The sequence below is a fragment of the Lepidochelys kempii genome, chromosome 1, assembly GCF_965140285.1.
Source record: "Lepidochelys kempii isolate rLepKem1 chromosome 1, rLepKem1.hap1, whole genome shotgun sequence".
NCBI classification, from domain to species: Eukaryota; Metazoa; Chordata; order Testudines; family Cheloniidae; genus Lepidochelys; species Lepidochelys kempii.
The window spans coordinates 101,370,941-101,387,206 of record NC_136380.1 but is presented as its reverse complement, the minus strand read 5'-3'; the positions used below and the strand labels follow the sequence as shown (position 1 = coordinate 101,387,206).

Sequence of the window (16,266 nt, the reverse complement as noted above, 5' to 3'; positions counted from 1 at the left end):
GAATCAGTATTCTGTATTCATAGAATCATAGAATATCAGGGTTGGAAGGGACCTCAGGAGGTCATCTAGTCCAACCACCTGCTCAAAGCAGGACCAGCCCCCAACTAAATCATCCCAGCCAGGGCTTTATCAAGCCTGACCTTAAAAATCTCTAAGGAAAGAGATTCCACCACCTCCCTAGGTAACGCATTCCAGTGCTTCACCACCCTCCTAGTGAAAAAGTTTTTCCTAATATCCAACCTAAACCTCCCTCACTGCAACTTGGGACCATTACTCCTTGTTCGGACATCTGCTACCATTGAGAACAGTCTAGAGCCATCCTCTTTGGAACCCCCTTTCAGGTAATTGAAAGCAGCTATCAATCTGCAGACTAAACAATCCCAGTTCCCTCACCTCTTGTCATAATGCATGTGTTCCAGTCCCCTTATCATTTTTGTTGCCCTCTGCTGGACACTTTCCAATTTTTCCACATCCTTCTTGTAGTGTGCGGCCCAAAACTGGACACAGTACTCCAGATGAGGCCTCACCAATGTCCAATAGAGGGGAACGATCACATCCCTTGATGCCCCTACTTTTACAGCCCAAAATGCCATTAGCCTTCTTGGCAACAAGGGCACACTGTTGACTCATATCCAGCTTCTCGTCCACTGTAACCCTTAGGTCCTTTTCTGCAGAACTGCTGCCTAGCTGCTCAGTCCCTGGTCTGTAGCACTGCATGGGATTCTTCTGTCCTAAGTGCAGGACTCTGCACTTGTCTTTGTTGAACCTCATCAGATTTCTTTTGGCCCAATCCTCTAATTTGTCTAGGTCCCTCTGTATCCTATCCCTACCCTCCAGCGTATCTACCACTCCTCCCAGTTTAGAGTAATCTGCAAACTTGCTGAGGGCGCAGTCCACGCCATCCTCCAGATCATATTCCTTGGCGTCTGTACGGTGCCTCGAATTCAATGTAGTATTTTTGTGTTTGATATAGATGTGTGTTACAGGGATGATAATAAAAGAGGTGGTCTTTATAAAGAAAATAAAAAAATCCAACACACAAAAGTAACTTAGTCAACATCTAGTATTCTTATTCATTTAGAAGACAGCACGCGCTTTTTGTAGGTACCCAAAGTTAAAATGCTGTGACAGTACTTCTGATAATGTGCAATTTGTTTAAAACTACTTGGTGAAAGCATCACTTAAGCACAGAAGTTTAATCACAGTTCTTATGTTAAATCTTTATGATTCCTTTCATTGTACAATCCTAAAATTAGGCATTTGTGTATCTCTATTTTCTTTTTCACTCTTTTGGGCTTTTTCCAATTTCTTTCGTTACATAATTGTGTGTATTCTTTAGCCTGTCCATATTATGTAGTCTGTAAATGAAGATCTTAGTGGTGTGTACAACTTCTTCCTTCCTCACTTATTTAAGGATTAATCTGGGCTCTTTAAAGTATTATGCCTTTTTTCACATGTTCTGTTTCTTCCCTATGTATGTTAAACAGTTAAATCCAATTTTGATTCACAACCATCCTTATGTTTTAAATTTATAGGGATGGGTCATTGATGACCCAAATTTGTCAAAACAAATAAATAACCCCAAAATTCTGATTAGTTTGCACTGGCTCAGATCAAGTTGTTCTGTTTGTTAAAAAGAAACAAAGTTTTTTAGTTTTGTTTTAATAGATTTATGCTATATAAAATCTACATTTAAACTGCTTGGATTAATGTGAATATGAAAATGGACAAGTCAGATTTAGTTTCTAGAATGCATTTTTAGTGTAACTCCAAATATTTCAATGTTTATTTTTTTAAATCCATTTTTATTTTTAAGCAAATCCAAAAATGAAAGGAATTGAAGAGAAGGGAACCTAATATCCAACTGCTTCTAACAATACAGATATTAAATTTTGGAATAGCAGATCACATTTTAACTCTTTCTCTGTATAATTTAAGGATTGCATGGTCTTATTTATCCAATCTTAAAGACAGATTACAGACAATAGGTAGAACTGTCTTCAGTGTTTTTCTAACCAAATAATTCTGGACGACAATTGGAAGTGGAACTTGAAAAGTAGCAACCTTGAACTATTTTCATTATGCATACAGGAGGAACATAAGGATTAATTGTACTCCCAGAGATGGCTCTTTAAAATTCAGAGGTATAGTAAGACATCTGAGAGCATTACTACTGAGAGATCTTTGTGAGTATAGTACATGTCTCTAAGACTTTTGTAAATCATTTGATAAAGACTTAATGATTGTGACAGGATGTCTTCAATGTTAGGCTTACGAAATGGTCACAAGTCCCACAAGTCTTTTTGATAAACCCAATCAGCACTGATGTATTTCTCCACTCTATGTCTAATTGGTGTAAAGTTTGTAGATCTGAATCTTGTATCTTTCATCCAGCTTTCTGCATCCTCTCCTTTGACACAGGGTCAAGGTTCACATTCGCATCCGATTATCAAAGTGGCACTCATTAAGCAGCAGCTTGCCTTGCACCAAAATGAGTTAGCTTGAAGGAAAACTCAGCCCATTTACTCAGCAGATTTTAGCATTTTAAGGAGGCCTGAATGTCACACAGCATTGCTACATTTTGAAGAGTTTCAGACATCTCCAGCTGATGATTAATTGTAAGTGATGGGAAATAAAATCCAGTAAAGCCAGCTGCTTGCCATGGTCGGCAAAATTACTATAATGGATATAGGCTGCCAATTTTCCAGTTTTACTGGCAAGTCTTCCAAGTGTAATTAAGGGAAGTTATAAATGATATGGAAATCTATCAAGTCCCATTTATTTTCAGAGGACTCTTTCCCCCAGAGACTTTTATCTTCAAGCTTATAGTTTGCTTTGTTGTGCTAATGATTTAAACCACTTCTTATTTCTGATTAAAGCCCCCAATATCCTTCATAAGAAGTTAGATCCACTTCTTTCACAAAGATTTAAAGAAACAGAACCTTTTTTGAGTTGTGTTTGTGAAATACAATCAGCTCTTGTTTCCTCTGTGCTGCATCTTAGGTATCTACCTACTTTTTGGATTTCAACCCATGAATAACCTTGAGGAGACAGCGAAGATTTTGGGGGGAGAGTTGCCTTTTTTGGATTTCTCTATTTAAAAAAATTAAGATTGTAGCAACTACCTTGCATGCTAGGCATTTAGCAGAAGGTGGTTTTCCTCACTAATGTTGTTTGATTTGGAATAAAAGCATGAAAATGATGTGCAAAGGCCTAAAATTGGAGATGTAAAGGATGACTGCACAGTATTCCATTTCTCAATTTCATCCTTCAGAACCACAAAATGGGGGTGATACAGTTACTGGATGAGATTTACAGTAACAGCTGTGGTCTTCCCACACAAGGGAGGACCTTCTAATGGGCTAAGGTCTGTTTTGAACAGACGGGGAGTAACAAAACAAGGTTCCCTATTAAGGGTGTGCCGTAATATTTCTGATAAAGAAAACGAGAATAGCCAGATTGCTTTTAAAAGACCCAAATCCCCTTCTGCTGCTAAAAAATAGAATTATTTTAGAAAGTGCTAACTGCTAAATAAATAAAAGACTAAAGGGATGTAAAGGCAGGAGAATTTTTTTTTTAAATCTACTCTCTAGTAACTGTAAAGAATGCATAGGAACCAGTGCCAGTGGCATATGGCTTTCTACTGTGCTAAACCTTCATACAAAAGACAGGTTCATCAGTCATTGGTGTATCTGGATAAAAAATTAGCTTCTGATGGATGGTATTTAGAGCTTACCTGCTGCTAGTACATTACCAGAGAAACACAGGTTTTGAAACCCACATGACATTAGAAACTGCCGACCATTAATACAACACGTGCAAGCACACAATGTATGCCAGGTTATACAAAATAATAAATAAGCTATTTAAACCCTCTGCCTAAAATTGGGCCCGCTGCAAGGAACCCTGGGTCAGTCCTACACAGGCCAATTAATGCACAGCATCTGCTGTATAGAAGCAGTGCATGAAGCATTTCCGAATGATTTCAGCAATTAAAAGAAAACTGTTTCCTGCCTGTTCTGACAGCAACTGTGTTCAATGCAACAGTGAGCACCAAATCATTGTGTGCAGCTGAAAAAATTAAGTCTTTTTTTTTTATTTTTTTATTTTTTTTTGAGAAGGGGGTGGGTGGGATGAAGATTTCTTATGGAACAGGATAGTTCTTTTGTTGTCCTACATTCTGTGTTTTTCTGCCAAATTAGACAGAAGGCTCTGAGGGCTTACAGGGCCCTCTACAGTATCACCTTCTGGCTCCCTAAAAAGATGGATCAATATCAACCCTGCTGATTTGTCTACAAAAGTGAAAATCCTTCAATTACATTTTTAATACCATTGTATTTAGAACACAGGTGTTTGAATGCAACACATTTTTAAGGCTTTTAGATCTGAAGAAAAACCCAGTAACATCCACAAGCAAAAAGCATCTCTGATTTGATTAAAAGCGCAGTTAGAATCCGATTTTAATCCTGTCTCCTTTCCGAGTCTGAGAGAGAGAGGGAGGCTGGTAAATATCGCTCAATATTCCCATAATTTCCAGATATCCCCACATATTTATGTATACTGAGAATGGACAATGGGAGACTATGCAATAATAAAAACAACAATCAAGCAACCTTGAACATACAAAACATTACATATACTCTTTCAAAATTAATACAAACACGTGCAACTTGTAATCGTTATGGTTGCAAGAACATTATATAGTACATTAAAGCCGTGTTGCTTTTGTGCACTGAGGTATGTAGACAGTGCTTGAAAATAATGCTCAGTGGTTACTTTTCTTAATTTTTTATTTATTTATTTATTTATTAAACTTAGTCCATTTTGGTATCATTGCCCTCCCATGATGTTCTTTCTCTATGACTTCTTGGCATTCTGGCAGCAAGCACCTTAGTAGAAAACAAATCAGGAGGAATTGGATGAGCAGCCACCTTAGTAGAAAACAAATCAGGAGGAATTGGATGAGCAGCAATTGAAATTCCTTGACGTTGTCCAAATGTGTGTAAAATAATTAGTACAGGTTTTCCCTTTCTTCCAAATTAACCTGGAAACAGAAGCTATAGAGTTGAAAATATAATTAACAGCAATTAACAGTGCTTGACAGATGATTATTCAACTTTTTATGCCACACTCCTTTAATGAATGAATGTAGGTATAGCACATCGCAGATTTTCTGACCTCTAATTGACCAAAGGTCAGCGACGTCCTCCTGACAGCAATGAGCACTGGTCATTGCACACCCCCTTATCCAAAACACTAGTTTTCCCAATGGTTTCAGAAATTTCCAAAACTTTTTTGGGGAAGCTGATGTGCTACATATGTGTATTGGTGGTAGCAGTTACCACCAAATACTACACACATACATGGTCTTGACAGCCTAGGACAAAGGCTAATTTCTGTTTTAGACACAAATATTTTGATTTATGAGTGATCTTTTAAAAGTTCTTATGAATTTGGTAAAACATCCACCATTTTTTTTTGAGAGGCATCTACACATTTTTCTCTACTAAGGCCTTCTAATTATTTATGAATTGTTTCTTATTATTACAATAGTATTTCACCTTTAATAAAATCCCACCCCCAAACAATCTTCAATTTCTGTGTTTACATAAAGAAATAAGTAAAATTATTAAAGTCAACTGTATATAGAGGAATGCAATCTTAGATCAATATAAATGTTACACTTTTAACAAGGAATACATTTTGAAAATAGTGGACACTTATTAGCATAAATCACAATAGAAAAATCAGTTAATCTAACTATTGCCTTCAACCTTGTGGTATCAGAATGGTGGGAAAATTGGAATCTTTTTGCTATTTGAACGTTACAGTTTTTCTGAAATTGTAAAAATGGTTTCAGTTTCAGTTTACTGATAATTTTCCTTACAATAAGGCACAAAAATTATAATGAAATGTATATGTTTGTAATTAATTAATGTACAAACATATAACAAAAAGCATAAAAGGGCACATCAGAATCCTGATCATGTTTAATCAAGTTCATAGCTGCATATTTCTGTAAAATATAGGTTAACATCCACACTGGGAACACTGCACACACACAAAAAGGAAAAACTGAACAGAAAGGAATAATTGTACCCACAAATTATTGGTTTATTCACAACTGGAGTGGAGAATGTGTATGGTTTGTGAAATATTCTGGTATATTAAATAACGTCATAGATTTCTATGTAAAAGGTATAAATTAAATTACTAACCCCATTCCTTCTGTTTTCCATTTTGGTTATTCCCCCCCAACTGGAATAAGAATTATTATGGGCATAAAGTAAAAAAGACAAATCTACTTTATTTAGATTTTTGGGACTGAATTGCGAATAAGGTTTGAAACTACAAATGAAGTGGTGAAAAGCAACAGGTAACATATAAAAGCCCAATTTCTTATTTTACAAGAATTTACAATGTAATGAGGACTGTATGTGTTTGGGTGGCAGAACTGTGGAGGTTTTGTTTTTTCACTCTAAATATTTTAAAGTTAAAAACTCTGTCTGGATGTGTTTGTAATCCACGCAAGCCTTTTTCTAGACTTTACTGCCAGAGGATTTGAATTCAATTTACAATAAAATCTCCCAATTAGTTTCTATCTTAGCAGCATTAAGTAGTTTTGCAAACTGAATTTACCCAACACATCTCACTTCAGCAGTTTTAAACAATCTTCAGGATTTTAATCTTAATTCTGAAATTACTCAAATCAGTTAAATTCCATAATATATTAATATTTAGTGGAAAAAACTGTCTTGTGCATTCTCAGTAGAGAGACATCTGCTAGTCAAACAAAAGTTTTAAATTGCAAATTACAGCTTCACTTTGAAAGTCATGGTAGTTTTGTTAAATGAGAAATGCCCATTAAAAAAAGTAATTTGACATGATAATATTCCCAAATCATGATAGTCTTACATTTATTGAAAAAAAATCTTGAAAATTGAGATAACAATCCTTAATTACAGAGAAACCTCTGGCAGTGTTCTTATGGCTGTAATAATATACAAACAAATTAAATAAAAAACAAATCCATGTTGTGACTGGACATTTTATCCACATCACTTTTCTTTTGTATATATTTGTAGATGCCCCAAGAAAAGAATTAAACTGATTTATCCAGCTCTGCAGGTTATAGCTTATTAAACAGTGTCTGGCTTATTAATGCCACCTATTTCTAGTTACTGCATTTTTTAAAAAGTTTTTATTTCAGATACATGCAAAATTGAAAAAGTAAAAATAATATTTTCAGAGGGCCATTGAGACCTGTATGATCAATTATTGTTGCCGTATACAATGACTAACAAACTCAGAAGAGTTATGAAGAGAACCCATTTTGGGAGCATCCTGGCACGTTTTCTGTAACCATGGTACAACATTTGAGCTATGCCCACAGAACCATAATATCTTTTGCTTCCCATATTCCACTGATTTAACTCTACAGCATTCTTTACACACAGAGCACAAAGCAGAATATCAGAGGGAAAAATAATATACAAAGGATTAGTAGGCACTGTTTTATTCTGCCCTCAGTGCTTAATACAGAATGAGTGTTGACATTTTGTTTGTTACATTGTATTTTTTGTAATTGTTACAAGATTAAATTGAATCTGTAGCATTTTACTGGAGGTTTATGAAGATGGCAATGTACACAATCCGTGCCTGGGGGCCAACTGTGCTCCTGCTGAAGTCAATTTGAGCAAGATCAATGCCTAGGCTATGATTTTGAATGTGTATAACCTCTCCTGTCTCATTTAACACTGCCAATGTCCTGAATTTTGACTATACCAAATGGCCTCTTAACAACAGGCTTTCATTCTAATATGTACTTCTTTATAATAACCCCCTTCACAGAAAATGAAAATGGATGTGCTTTACTAGAGAGACAGTGCTGTCATTACAAATAAGATATAAAAGTTAAGGCTAAATTGAAGACTCATCTGCTAAATAATATCTTTTTCTCATTCAGAGAGTTTTCAAGTTCACAATGCTTTTGTTGTTCACATTACTTTAGTTTTAACTGTTCCCAGTGACAAGCAAGTGACATTTAATTACATCCCTCAGATAACGTGGGGAAAATGGTAAGGAAAGCAGAAAGCAATGATAAAGTCCTACTCCTCTTCGTATGACAAGCAGTGCTTTCCCCTAGTGGGAACTGAGCAGAGCAGAAGACTGACTTCTGGCCAACAGAAAATGAATTTCTTGCTTGTTGCACTACTTCTTTGGCAGAACTGAATTCCAAACGGGTTATCAGATTCGCTGGAGCACGCACATACAGCCTTCTATCATGCTTCAGCAGCCCCAAGCATTTTTCATAAACAGCAGCCAAAAGAGAACATTATTTTATTGAAAGACAATGATATAAAGTCTGAGGAAAACTAATGAAGAGACCATCGCTGGCTTCTCATTTGGCTAAGGACACAGAGAGAAACTAACCAACACCATATGTTTTACCTGGCCAAGCAAAACGCCCAGAACTAAATGGCTGATAATAAAGAGAGTTGTAAATGCAGCCATTCAAACAAAGATGATGTGCCCCCTCACTAGGAGTTTCTTTTCTATTTTAATGTTACCTCTAAAGTATGGCTAATGGAGACTACCTCCCAAAGCTATTGAAGTCTCTGAAATAATCTCTTTGAGAGTACAGCCCTGGTGCAGAGACTGTTATATGATCTTCCAATAATATTTAGCATAGATCACAAGTTAAAACAAATCTTGGAAGAGCTAATAACAATGCTCTTTTATTCATAATAGCTGTAACCTGAATGAAAACAAGGAAGAGCATCTCATTTTTCCCTGCTTTGCAGCTGCATTGTTTTCAGACACCATTACAATTTTAACTGGTAAATACAGCTGGAAATACAAAGACTTAAATTCTTTAGTCAGCCTGAAAAACAAGGAAGATCAGAACACATTCAAGCAGTGGGACAAAAAGGTTTGTATTTATCAGAGCTACAGTTCCCTGTTCATCGTGCCTTGAACAGCTGTAGTGAGTGAACCGAGTTCTGATGGACAGCCAAGACATGTAATCTGAATCACACCATCCCACTGCTTATTCAGTGCAGATAGCTGATACTACCTCAGCTCCTTTTTAAAGTTTTGACACTAGTCCTGGAAAGGAAGGATTTAAGTTAAACCCTTTCCAATAACTTAAATGTGTTTTTGTAATTAAAGCCACACAATTAGCATTGACAAGCTCAGGTCGGCAGAACAGAGATTATGCTGTTCAAGTGCTCTGCCTCCAGCAAAAAGCTGCAGCAGAGGAGGAGAGAAAAAAATCCTCACACATTATTTAACAACTTGTACTCTTGCACTGCACCACTTGTGGATTTGTAAAGGGAGGTTTTTAATTCCTTGGCCATGGCCCCATTCCCCATGGTTCTGTTCCTTCAAGACCACAAAATATTTGTTAGGCACAAGGGAAACATTTTATAACATCCAGCAGAATTAACTTTTTTTAAACCCATTCCATTTATACTATCAAAAGTGCAATGTAAAAATGGTTCAGTCTTGCAATATTGAAATACCTTGAAAACATTATCTTTTCTCCCACAAAAACAAATATTTGCATAGCATCTTACTCACTATGCAACTCTTACTGCCTCTGTATAGAAGCAGTGGGTTTCACTCTCCACATGAGGAGATGAATCTGTTGTAAGCAGTCAGTTTTCCAACCAGCTTTTAGGCAGATCTCAAGATTAGCTGTTTTGTTAACTAACAACAACTGACGGTTCATTTTTATTCTTGACAGATTGCAAATACTTTGCTGTAAACACCACATGATTTACTAATCAGCTTTTCTGATCGCTTGTGAAAGAGGCATCTGAGTGTTTCAGGCCCTGATCCTGCAGACACCCCCACACTAGTCACTTTACACAAGTGAGTAATCCAGCTCACTTCCAGGGAGCTATTCCTGTGCATAAAGTCACTTCCCAGGCATAAGAGTTTGTTATGATTCAGTGGTGAAATAGGTTAATTTTAAGTGAATTCAACAGTTTTTAAAAGTGCTCATATAACAACTTTTGCCACAAGCAACAATTACAACAGTCAAGAAATATTCATACCTTTGCCACGTGACACAGTGGAGTTTTCCTTTCTGCTGCATTTTTACCAAACTGGAATTAGTTCAGATTGTGTGTGTGTACATATCCATACAGTGTATTTATATATAATTAACATAATATAAACATATAGATATTAACATATTTAATATAAACTTATGGAGGCAAAGACCCTCTTTTCTGGATCTCTGCACCTGGACCTTTTATTTCCGCTCCCTTTTTCCTATCAACGGAGAGAAATGCCCGTATGTATGCTGTGTGAAAGCAGCATGGAAATGTGTAAAACATCACCCCCATTTTACAGGGCAACACCTTTTGAGATTAAACATGTAGTAATTTGGGGTCCTTATCCAGTTTGTACTCAACCTCTCACTGAAGTCGGGATTGTACCCTGGGGGTATGGCTGCACATCAAAACAAACAAACAAAACGGCAGATGTCTCAAAGCCAGGGTCAGCTGACTTGGGGTCATGGGGCTCATGTTGTGGGGCTAAAAACAGCAATGTAGACGTTCGGGCTCAGGCTGGAGCCTGGTCTCCGAGACCCGCCCCCCTCACCATGTTTTAGAGCCCAGACTCCAGAGCCTGGGCCCCAACCTGAGTGTCTATACTGCTGTTCTAAGCCCTGCAGCACAAGCCCCAGGTCCATTGACCTGGACTCTGAAGACTTGCCGCTGCTGGTCTTTTTTTGCTTCACAGGTGGACCTAAGATTATAAATTCAGGGATCAGGATTTTCTATTTGCCTGTAAAGTGCCACATGTCTATTTATGGCATTGTCTAAACAATAATAGTACTATGCACTTTAGACTCAGGCCTCTGTTGCTTCATTCTAATGTCCCCTATCCCAGTATAACACCACCTCCTTGGCTCAGATTCAAGTCCCTTAACCCCTAAATATAATTTTATGTAATGTGGTTGTGCTTGGAGGTCACCCAAAACTGAGTAATGTAAAGCACCTACATGTAACTCTCAAACATCACATTTTTTTCTAGTTCTGTGTGTTGGAAAAGAATGGAACCCCCCCAGGATAGTGGTGATGTGTCCTGTTACCCTCCTATCCCTAGTTTTTGCTCCTTAGACAGGGTGAGGGAATCGCCTACAGAGATTTCTTATGGTTTCAGAGTAGCAGCCGTGTTAGTCTGTATTCACAAAAAGAAAAGGAGGACTTGTGGCACCTTAGAGACTAACCAATTTATCTGAGCATAAGCTTTCGTGAGCTACAGCTCACTTCATCGGATGTAGCTCACGAAAGCTTATGCTCAGATAAATTGGTTAGTCTCTAAGGTGCCACAAGTCCTCCTTTTCTTTTTGGGGATACAGACTAACAGGGCTGCTACTCTGAAACAAGAAGCAAGTAATGCGCACACACAATCATACTCTCCAGATAATGTTACAAAAGAAAGTTCTGTAAAGGAGACTGGCTCAGGCTTTCAATTATACTGTGGAGGAAACTGTGTGGAAAGGGACCGAGAGACTTTTTCCATTGGACCATATAAACTGGAACCATAAACTCACTGAACATTAAATCTCACCACATGAGGATAAATCCATCCTCATCATCGTATCCACTCATTATACTCCACACCTGAACATAGCCATTATATGAACAACATACCCTCACATCTCAATGTCTGTACTTTGACCCGTTAACCTTTTACCCCCAATTGGGGATATTGCAGATTATGTATTCCTTACGCCATCCGACCCTAAACTGAACTTCACACCCCTTGATAATCTGTATGTTATTCCCTGATAACCAGAAACTTCTACGCTTAAACTCTGTATCATTTTCTTTTTATTTCAACATCATCTTAATAAAATTATATATAGTAAAAGAGCCTCTCTTACCAAGTCTCCAGGCTTTACAGAAACCACCACCACTGCTCCAGGCATCGGTGATCTCAAAATACTGGTTGTATCCTCCACTGCTTTCTCTGGCATGTATTTACTCAACTCTGCAGCAAGCTTGGTTAGTATTCGTAACTTGTACTTAAGGAAAAGACAAAAAGAAAAATGTTTTAAAATATTTAATCTCATGTCTCTTGTGAATTCTTTGTAATGATCTAAAAGTCTCACATTGATATACTATTTGTATGATGATTTAAGAGATGGTGTTTGTATACTACACACATTATCTATACTATATGGAACTGTCTAAAGTTTGGAATCTGAGTCACAGTTTTCACTACCTGAGTAAAGGGGAAAAAAGTAAAAATACAAGACAACCCAAGACAGCAGCACTGAATAACTAAAAGGGCAATATCAGATTAATAATCTGGTTAACACATTTCAGGTTCTTTCCTCCCCCCCCCCCCCCCCAAAAAGAAAAAAAAGATTAAAATTTAAAAATAATTTTAAAGAGAGAAAATATCCTTTTTCTAACCAAATCCTACTCTCAGTTATCCTGGTTTAGGTCTGGAGTAATTAGATGGAATAATTTCAGACACACACCTGTGTGTAACTGAGCAGAATAAGAATTTAGCCCTGAATTACTAACGCCTCCCTAGATTATTAACAATGAATGAATTTTAAAACATTACTTTACTTTGTACTATTAATTCAGTGTTTTCATCTTACACTTCATTCAGCTTTTGCAATCAAAACAGATCAGACAATTTCACTTCCATAATATTGTGTACAAGCATAGGGCTGCAAACAAGACATGGAAATATCCTATTGGTAGTTCTATGTGAGGTAAGAAAGAATGGAAACCCTCCAGGATAAGGGAGATGTGTCCTGTTCAACCTAAACTGTTTAACTGTTTTTGTCTAATTTAAAAAAATATATATTTCTATGATGTTTTATAAATTAAAAAAAAAAATGCCAGGGCCTGAACTATCTAACAGCATCCCTTTAAACTAAACCTTTCTGAATCTATGTATATTTGTATGTCAATTTCCCTTTTTACTTTAGTTCTTAAAAACCTGTGTACGCTTTCATGGACATTTCATTGAGTTTGTGAGAATTTTTCTTCAAAGCTGCTGCAGTGCATGTGAAACTGAATGTAGAAATCCAGTAGATGGCAGCATGTCTCTGTGAGAAACTCCTTATCTCCCACATCAACTGAGAGTGAAAGAACAGCATTGCACTACATCAGTCATTTAAACAAAGGTTTCAGTAGTAAGTGTTGTAGGCTGAAGTTCATTTAAAATTCAAATTTGTATTTTGATGAGGTAAATTTTAACACCTTTTAAAAAGTATATTGTCTACGGAAATAGTTAACCATTGTTTTGTTAAATGGAGTCTCTCTGCTTTTCATTTTTATACAAAATGACACAGATGAAGGCAAAGGGGATTCTAACTTCTGCTTCAACAGGGAGCAAAATGGGATACTCGGAAAAGACAATGGTAAGCTAATTAACTGCAGTGGAAATCTTTAAAAAACAGCTTTATGAAGACACACATTGTTTGGCTTTAACAGAGGGTTATCATCCTACATAAATGCTGTCCAGATAGATGGAACATGTGCAGTGAGCAGGATAACCATTTGGTTGGAAAATATTTGGAACTTATCAGAAATATGAGATACACTTTATATGAAACACATAAAACCTTTAAATTTAGTCATGTGCCACAGTAATAAACGAAGCTATACCCACCACATGGAGATTTTCGGATTTACCAAAATACGTATGCCTTGAGTACTACCGATGCTGCACATATGAGCTTGCACCACGTTGTATATAAAAAGCGGCTTTAACTGAAAACATCCTGCTGGCAGCATGCTGTCAATTAGAGTGTGGAGTGTACATTTTCAGAAACAAAATAAGGTAAGTTATTTACCTTTCTGCACAAATGACTAAATTGAATGCAGTGAGCTGCTTGCCCTGTCCCTTTAAAAAAAATAAAACTGTGCATGTGCGTGTATGCACACTTGTGGGGGGTGGGAGAAGATGCCTAGAGGAGATTTGATAACGTAAGTTGCAAGCAAAATTGCGACAATGTGACAGGTCAAATAACATCTTATGCTTGTTTCTTTACTCTTGAGTGTGTGTGTTGCAATCAAGACATACAAGTGTCTGCCAGTTTCTGAAGGATATGATCCTTAAGTGAATTACAGTGCAAATAAAAGCTTTTTGCTCCTATTTAAATTCATCTGAGTCATAAGTGGCAGGGGAAAAAAGCTAGCAGAGTGCATTCTGCTGTCAATCTAATAAACATTCTGTGCAGAGGGACTATTTATCAAAGATAAATTGTACTTAAAAGTCCTTCATTAAATCTATGGGGGGGAATATAATTACCCCAAATTGCACAGTTTCAGTATCCATGGTTAGTGTCTGCTTTGTAATCATAGTTTGAAAATAATAATAATAATAATAATAATAATAATAAAAAACTAGGTCTTGGAAGAAAACAAAAATAAGTTAGCTTTCTGGACTGGCACTACTGTATGGTGTTAGCGATTACTTCGATATGGTTTTCAAAAGTTATGCTTAGCCTCCATTTGGTTTTCTAAGTATTATATAGATCAATTCTTCTGTACTGCCCAACTTCAAAATTTAAACTTTAAATGCAAGAAAAAAATCTGCTTTAATTCCAAGGAACAAGCCGTCTTACAACATTTCACTGAGGTTGAAATACTTAAAGTAATTCCCCATCCACATCAAAACCTGCAGCAATGCAGGGGGATGGGAGACAGGGAGAGTGTCCTGCTGTACATTGCACTTTAAAGCTCAATTTTCCATACTAAGTTATAGTATCCCTACCAACCAAATACTGAGTTTTTACCATCTTTATAATTTTCATATCTTTTACATTCCTTTCTCTGCAGGACTCCTGCTTTTCTTGGAATGAGATGTGAGAGTCAGTAAACTAACAGCTTTCAAATGCAGGTCTTTGTTATTGATGAGCTGTTCCTTTTGCTTTTGTATTTGTTTATTGTTCTTTAGTCTGTTTTGGGGATAAGAGAGTTATTGTAATCGCAAAGTACAAAATAACAACAGTAAACTTCTCAGGAAAGGCCTTTTTTGGTGCAGTTGGCTAACAAATGACCTTTCGGAATATAAAAAAGAAGACAAAGCACCAGAGAGAAGGTTCCTTCTTTAAGGTTACCTTTGATGTATTTCTACTGGACCCCTAAATCCCCACATAAGCATTCCTTTGTAAAGCTCGCTCTTAGCTCTCAGAAACCATATTACAGAGAGGGGGGTCAGTGAGCTCTTGATCCTAACCTGAGACAAACACGTGGCTTGATGAGAACTGCAAAGGCCTTAGGAAGACCAAAGTAATCATACAATGATTACAGATGTCTCTAAAACAAAGACAATTAGGGACATACCAAAAGTGTCTATATCACACAATTAATACTGTTGCACTTTTGGCTTTACTGAATTAAATCTAAAATCTGAAGTGGATGTTTCCATGTTTTTTTAAGGTGTTTTTTGGTTGGGTGGTGAGGGGGAAAATGGGGAATGTTACAGAGGTTGGATTACAAGTGGAGACCATAAGGTTTCCATTGGTCTAAAACAGAAGAAACATCTGCTGGAGTAATAAGCAAGATTGTCTGTTGGTGGACTTTAGCAGCAGCGAAATCTGCCATTGATCAGATCTGAACTCATCAGCAGTCGTCTCTGGTCACTGCTCCATTCTGCAGGGTTTCAGAGGGTAATTCTGCCAGCCAAAGTAAAGTTAATAAAAAAGTGCCTGATTGGGTAGAAAACAGGTATTTCTTTTTCACAGGATTGTTGAAGTCCACTATCAGTAAACAAAAACGACGGTAGGGAAAGGGGATGTTAGCTAACAGTCTGCTTAGGGTAACAGTATGCTACCAACAGTCCTAGGTCTCTTGGTAAATGAATGTTATGGTGTATGTAATGGAAAACCACCTCTTACAACTAAATCTCTGTGACTAGAGAAAAGGGCATAATAATAACAGATGTGCAGGGATAAAGGTACAAAGAGAAGGCAATCAAATGAAAACTACATATATTTATTTTAAACCTACTGTATAAATCTCTTAAGTAGAATAAGTGGTAAAAAGAGAGAGAGAAAAAAATGTAGGCAACCCGTTGTGATTTAAAGGAGGTCACAAGCACATATCTAAAATACATTTCCACTTAAAGAAAAGCTCAGTAAACTATACAGGTTATCCTACCAACTATGACAGAATATAATATGCCGCAAGTATGATGCTCAAACTGCATCCTGTTACATTTTGCATTAGTTCATTAAATATGACCTTCCCTACATACCTTAATCTCACATTCTCA

General features: G+C 36.8%; 2 protein-coding genes across 13 annotated transcripts in view; one reads left to right on the top strand and one right to left on the bottom strand.

Moving 5' to 3' along the window:
• Positions 1-16,266, bottom strand: part of PCCA (propionyl-CoA carboxylase subunit alpha) — a 420,693-nt gene that overhangs the window by 6,111 nt on the left and 398,316 nt on the right. For 9 of the 12 annotated variants that reach the window (XM_073348756.2, XM_073348763.2, XM_073348746.2 and 6 more), the window contains one exon: positions 11,906-12,046. In XM_073348756.2, the coding sequence (XP_073204857.1) occupies positions 11,906-12,046 (141 nt within the window). The other 3 variants (XM_073348715.2, XM_073348730.2, XM_073348738.2) reach the window with 3 other exon arrangements.
• The window catches only part of GGACT (gamma-glutamylamine cyclotransferase), a 111,633-nt gene that overhangs the window by 44,034 nt on the left and 51,333 nt on the right, over positions 1-16,266 (top strand). The window contains exons 3-4 of the mRNA XM_073348849.2: positions 13,337-13,405; positions 14,829-14,889. Of these exons, the coding sequence (XP_073204950.1) occupies positions 13,337-13,405; positions 14,829-14,851 (92 nt within the window). The 3' untranslated portion in view covers positions 14,852-14,889. The remainder of the gene's footprint in view (positions 1-13,336; positions 13,406-14,828; positions 14,890-16,266) is intronic.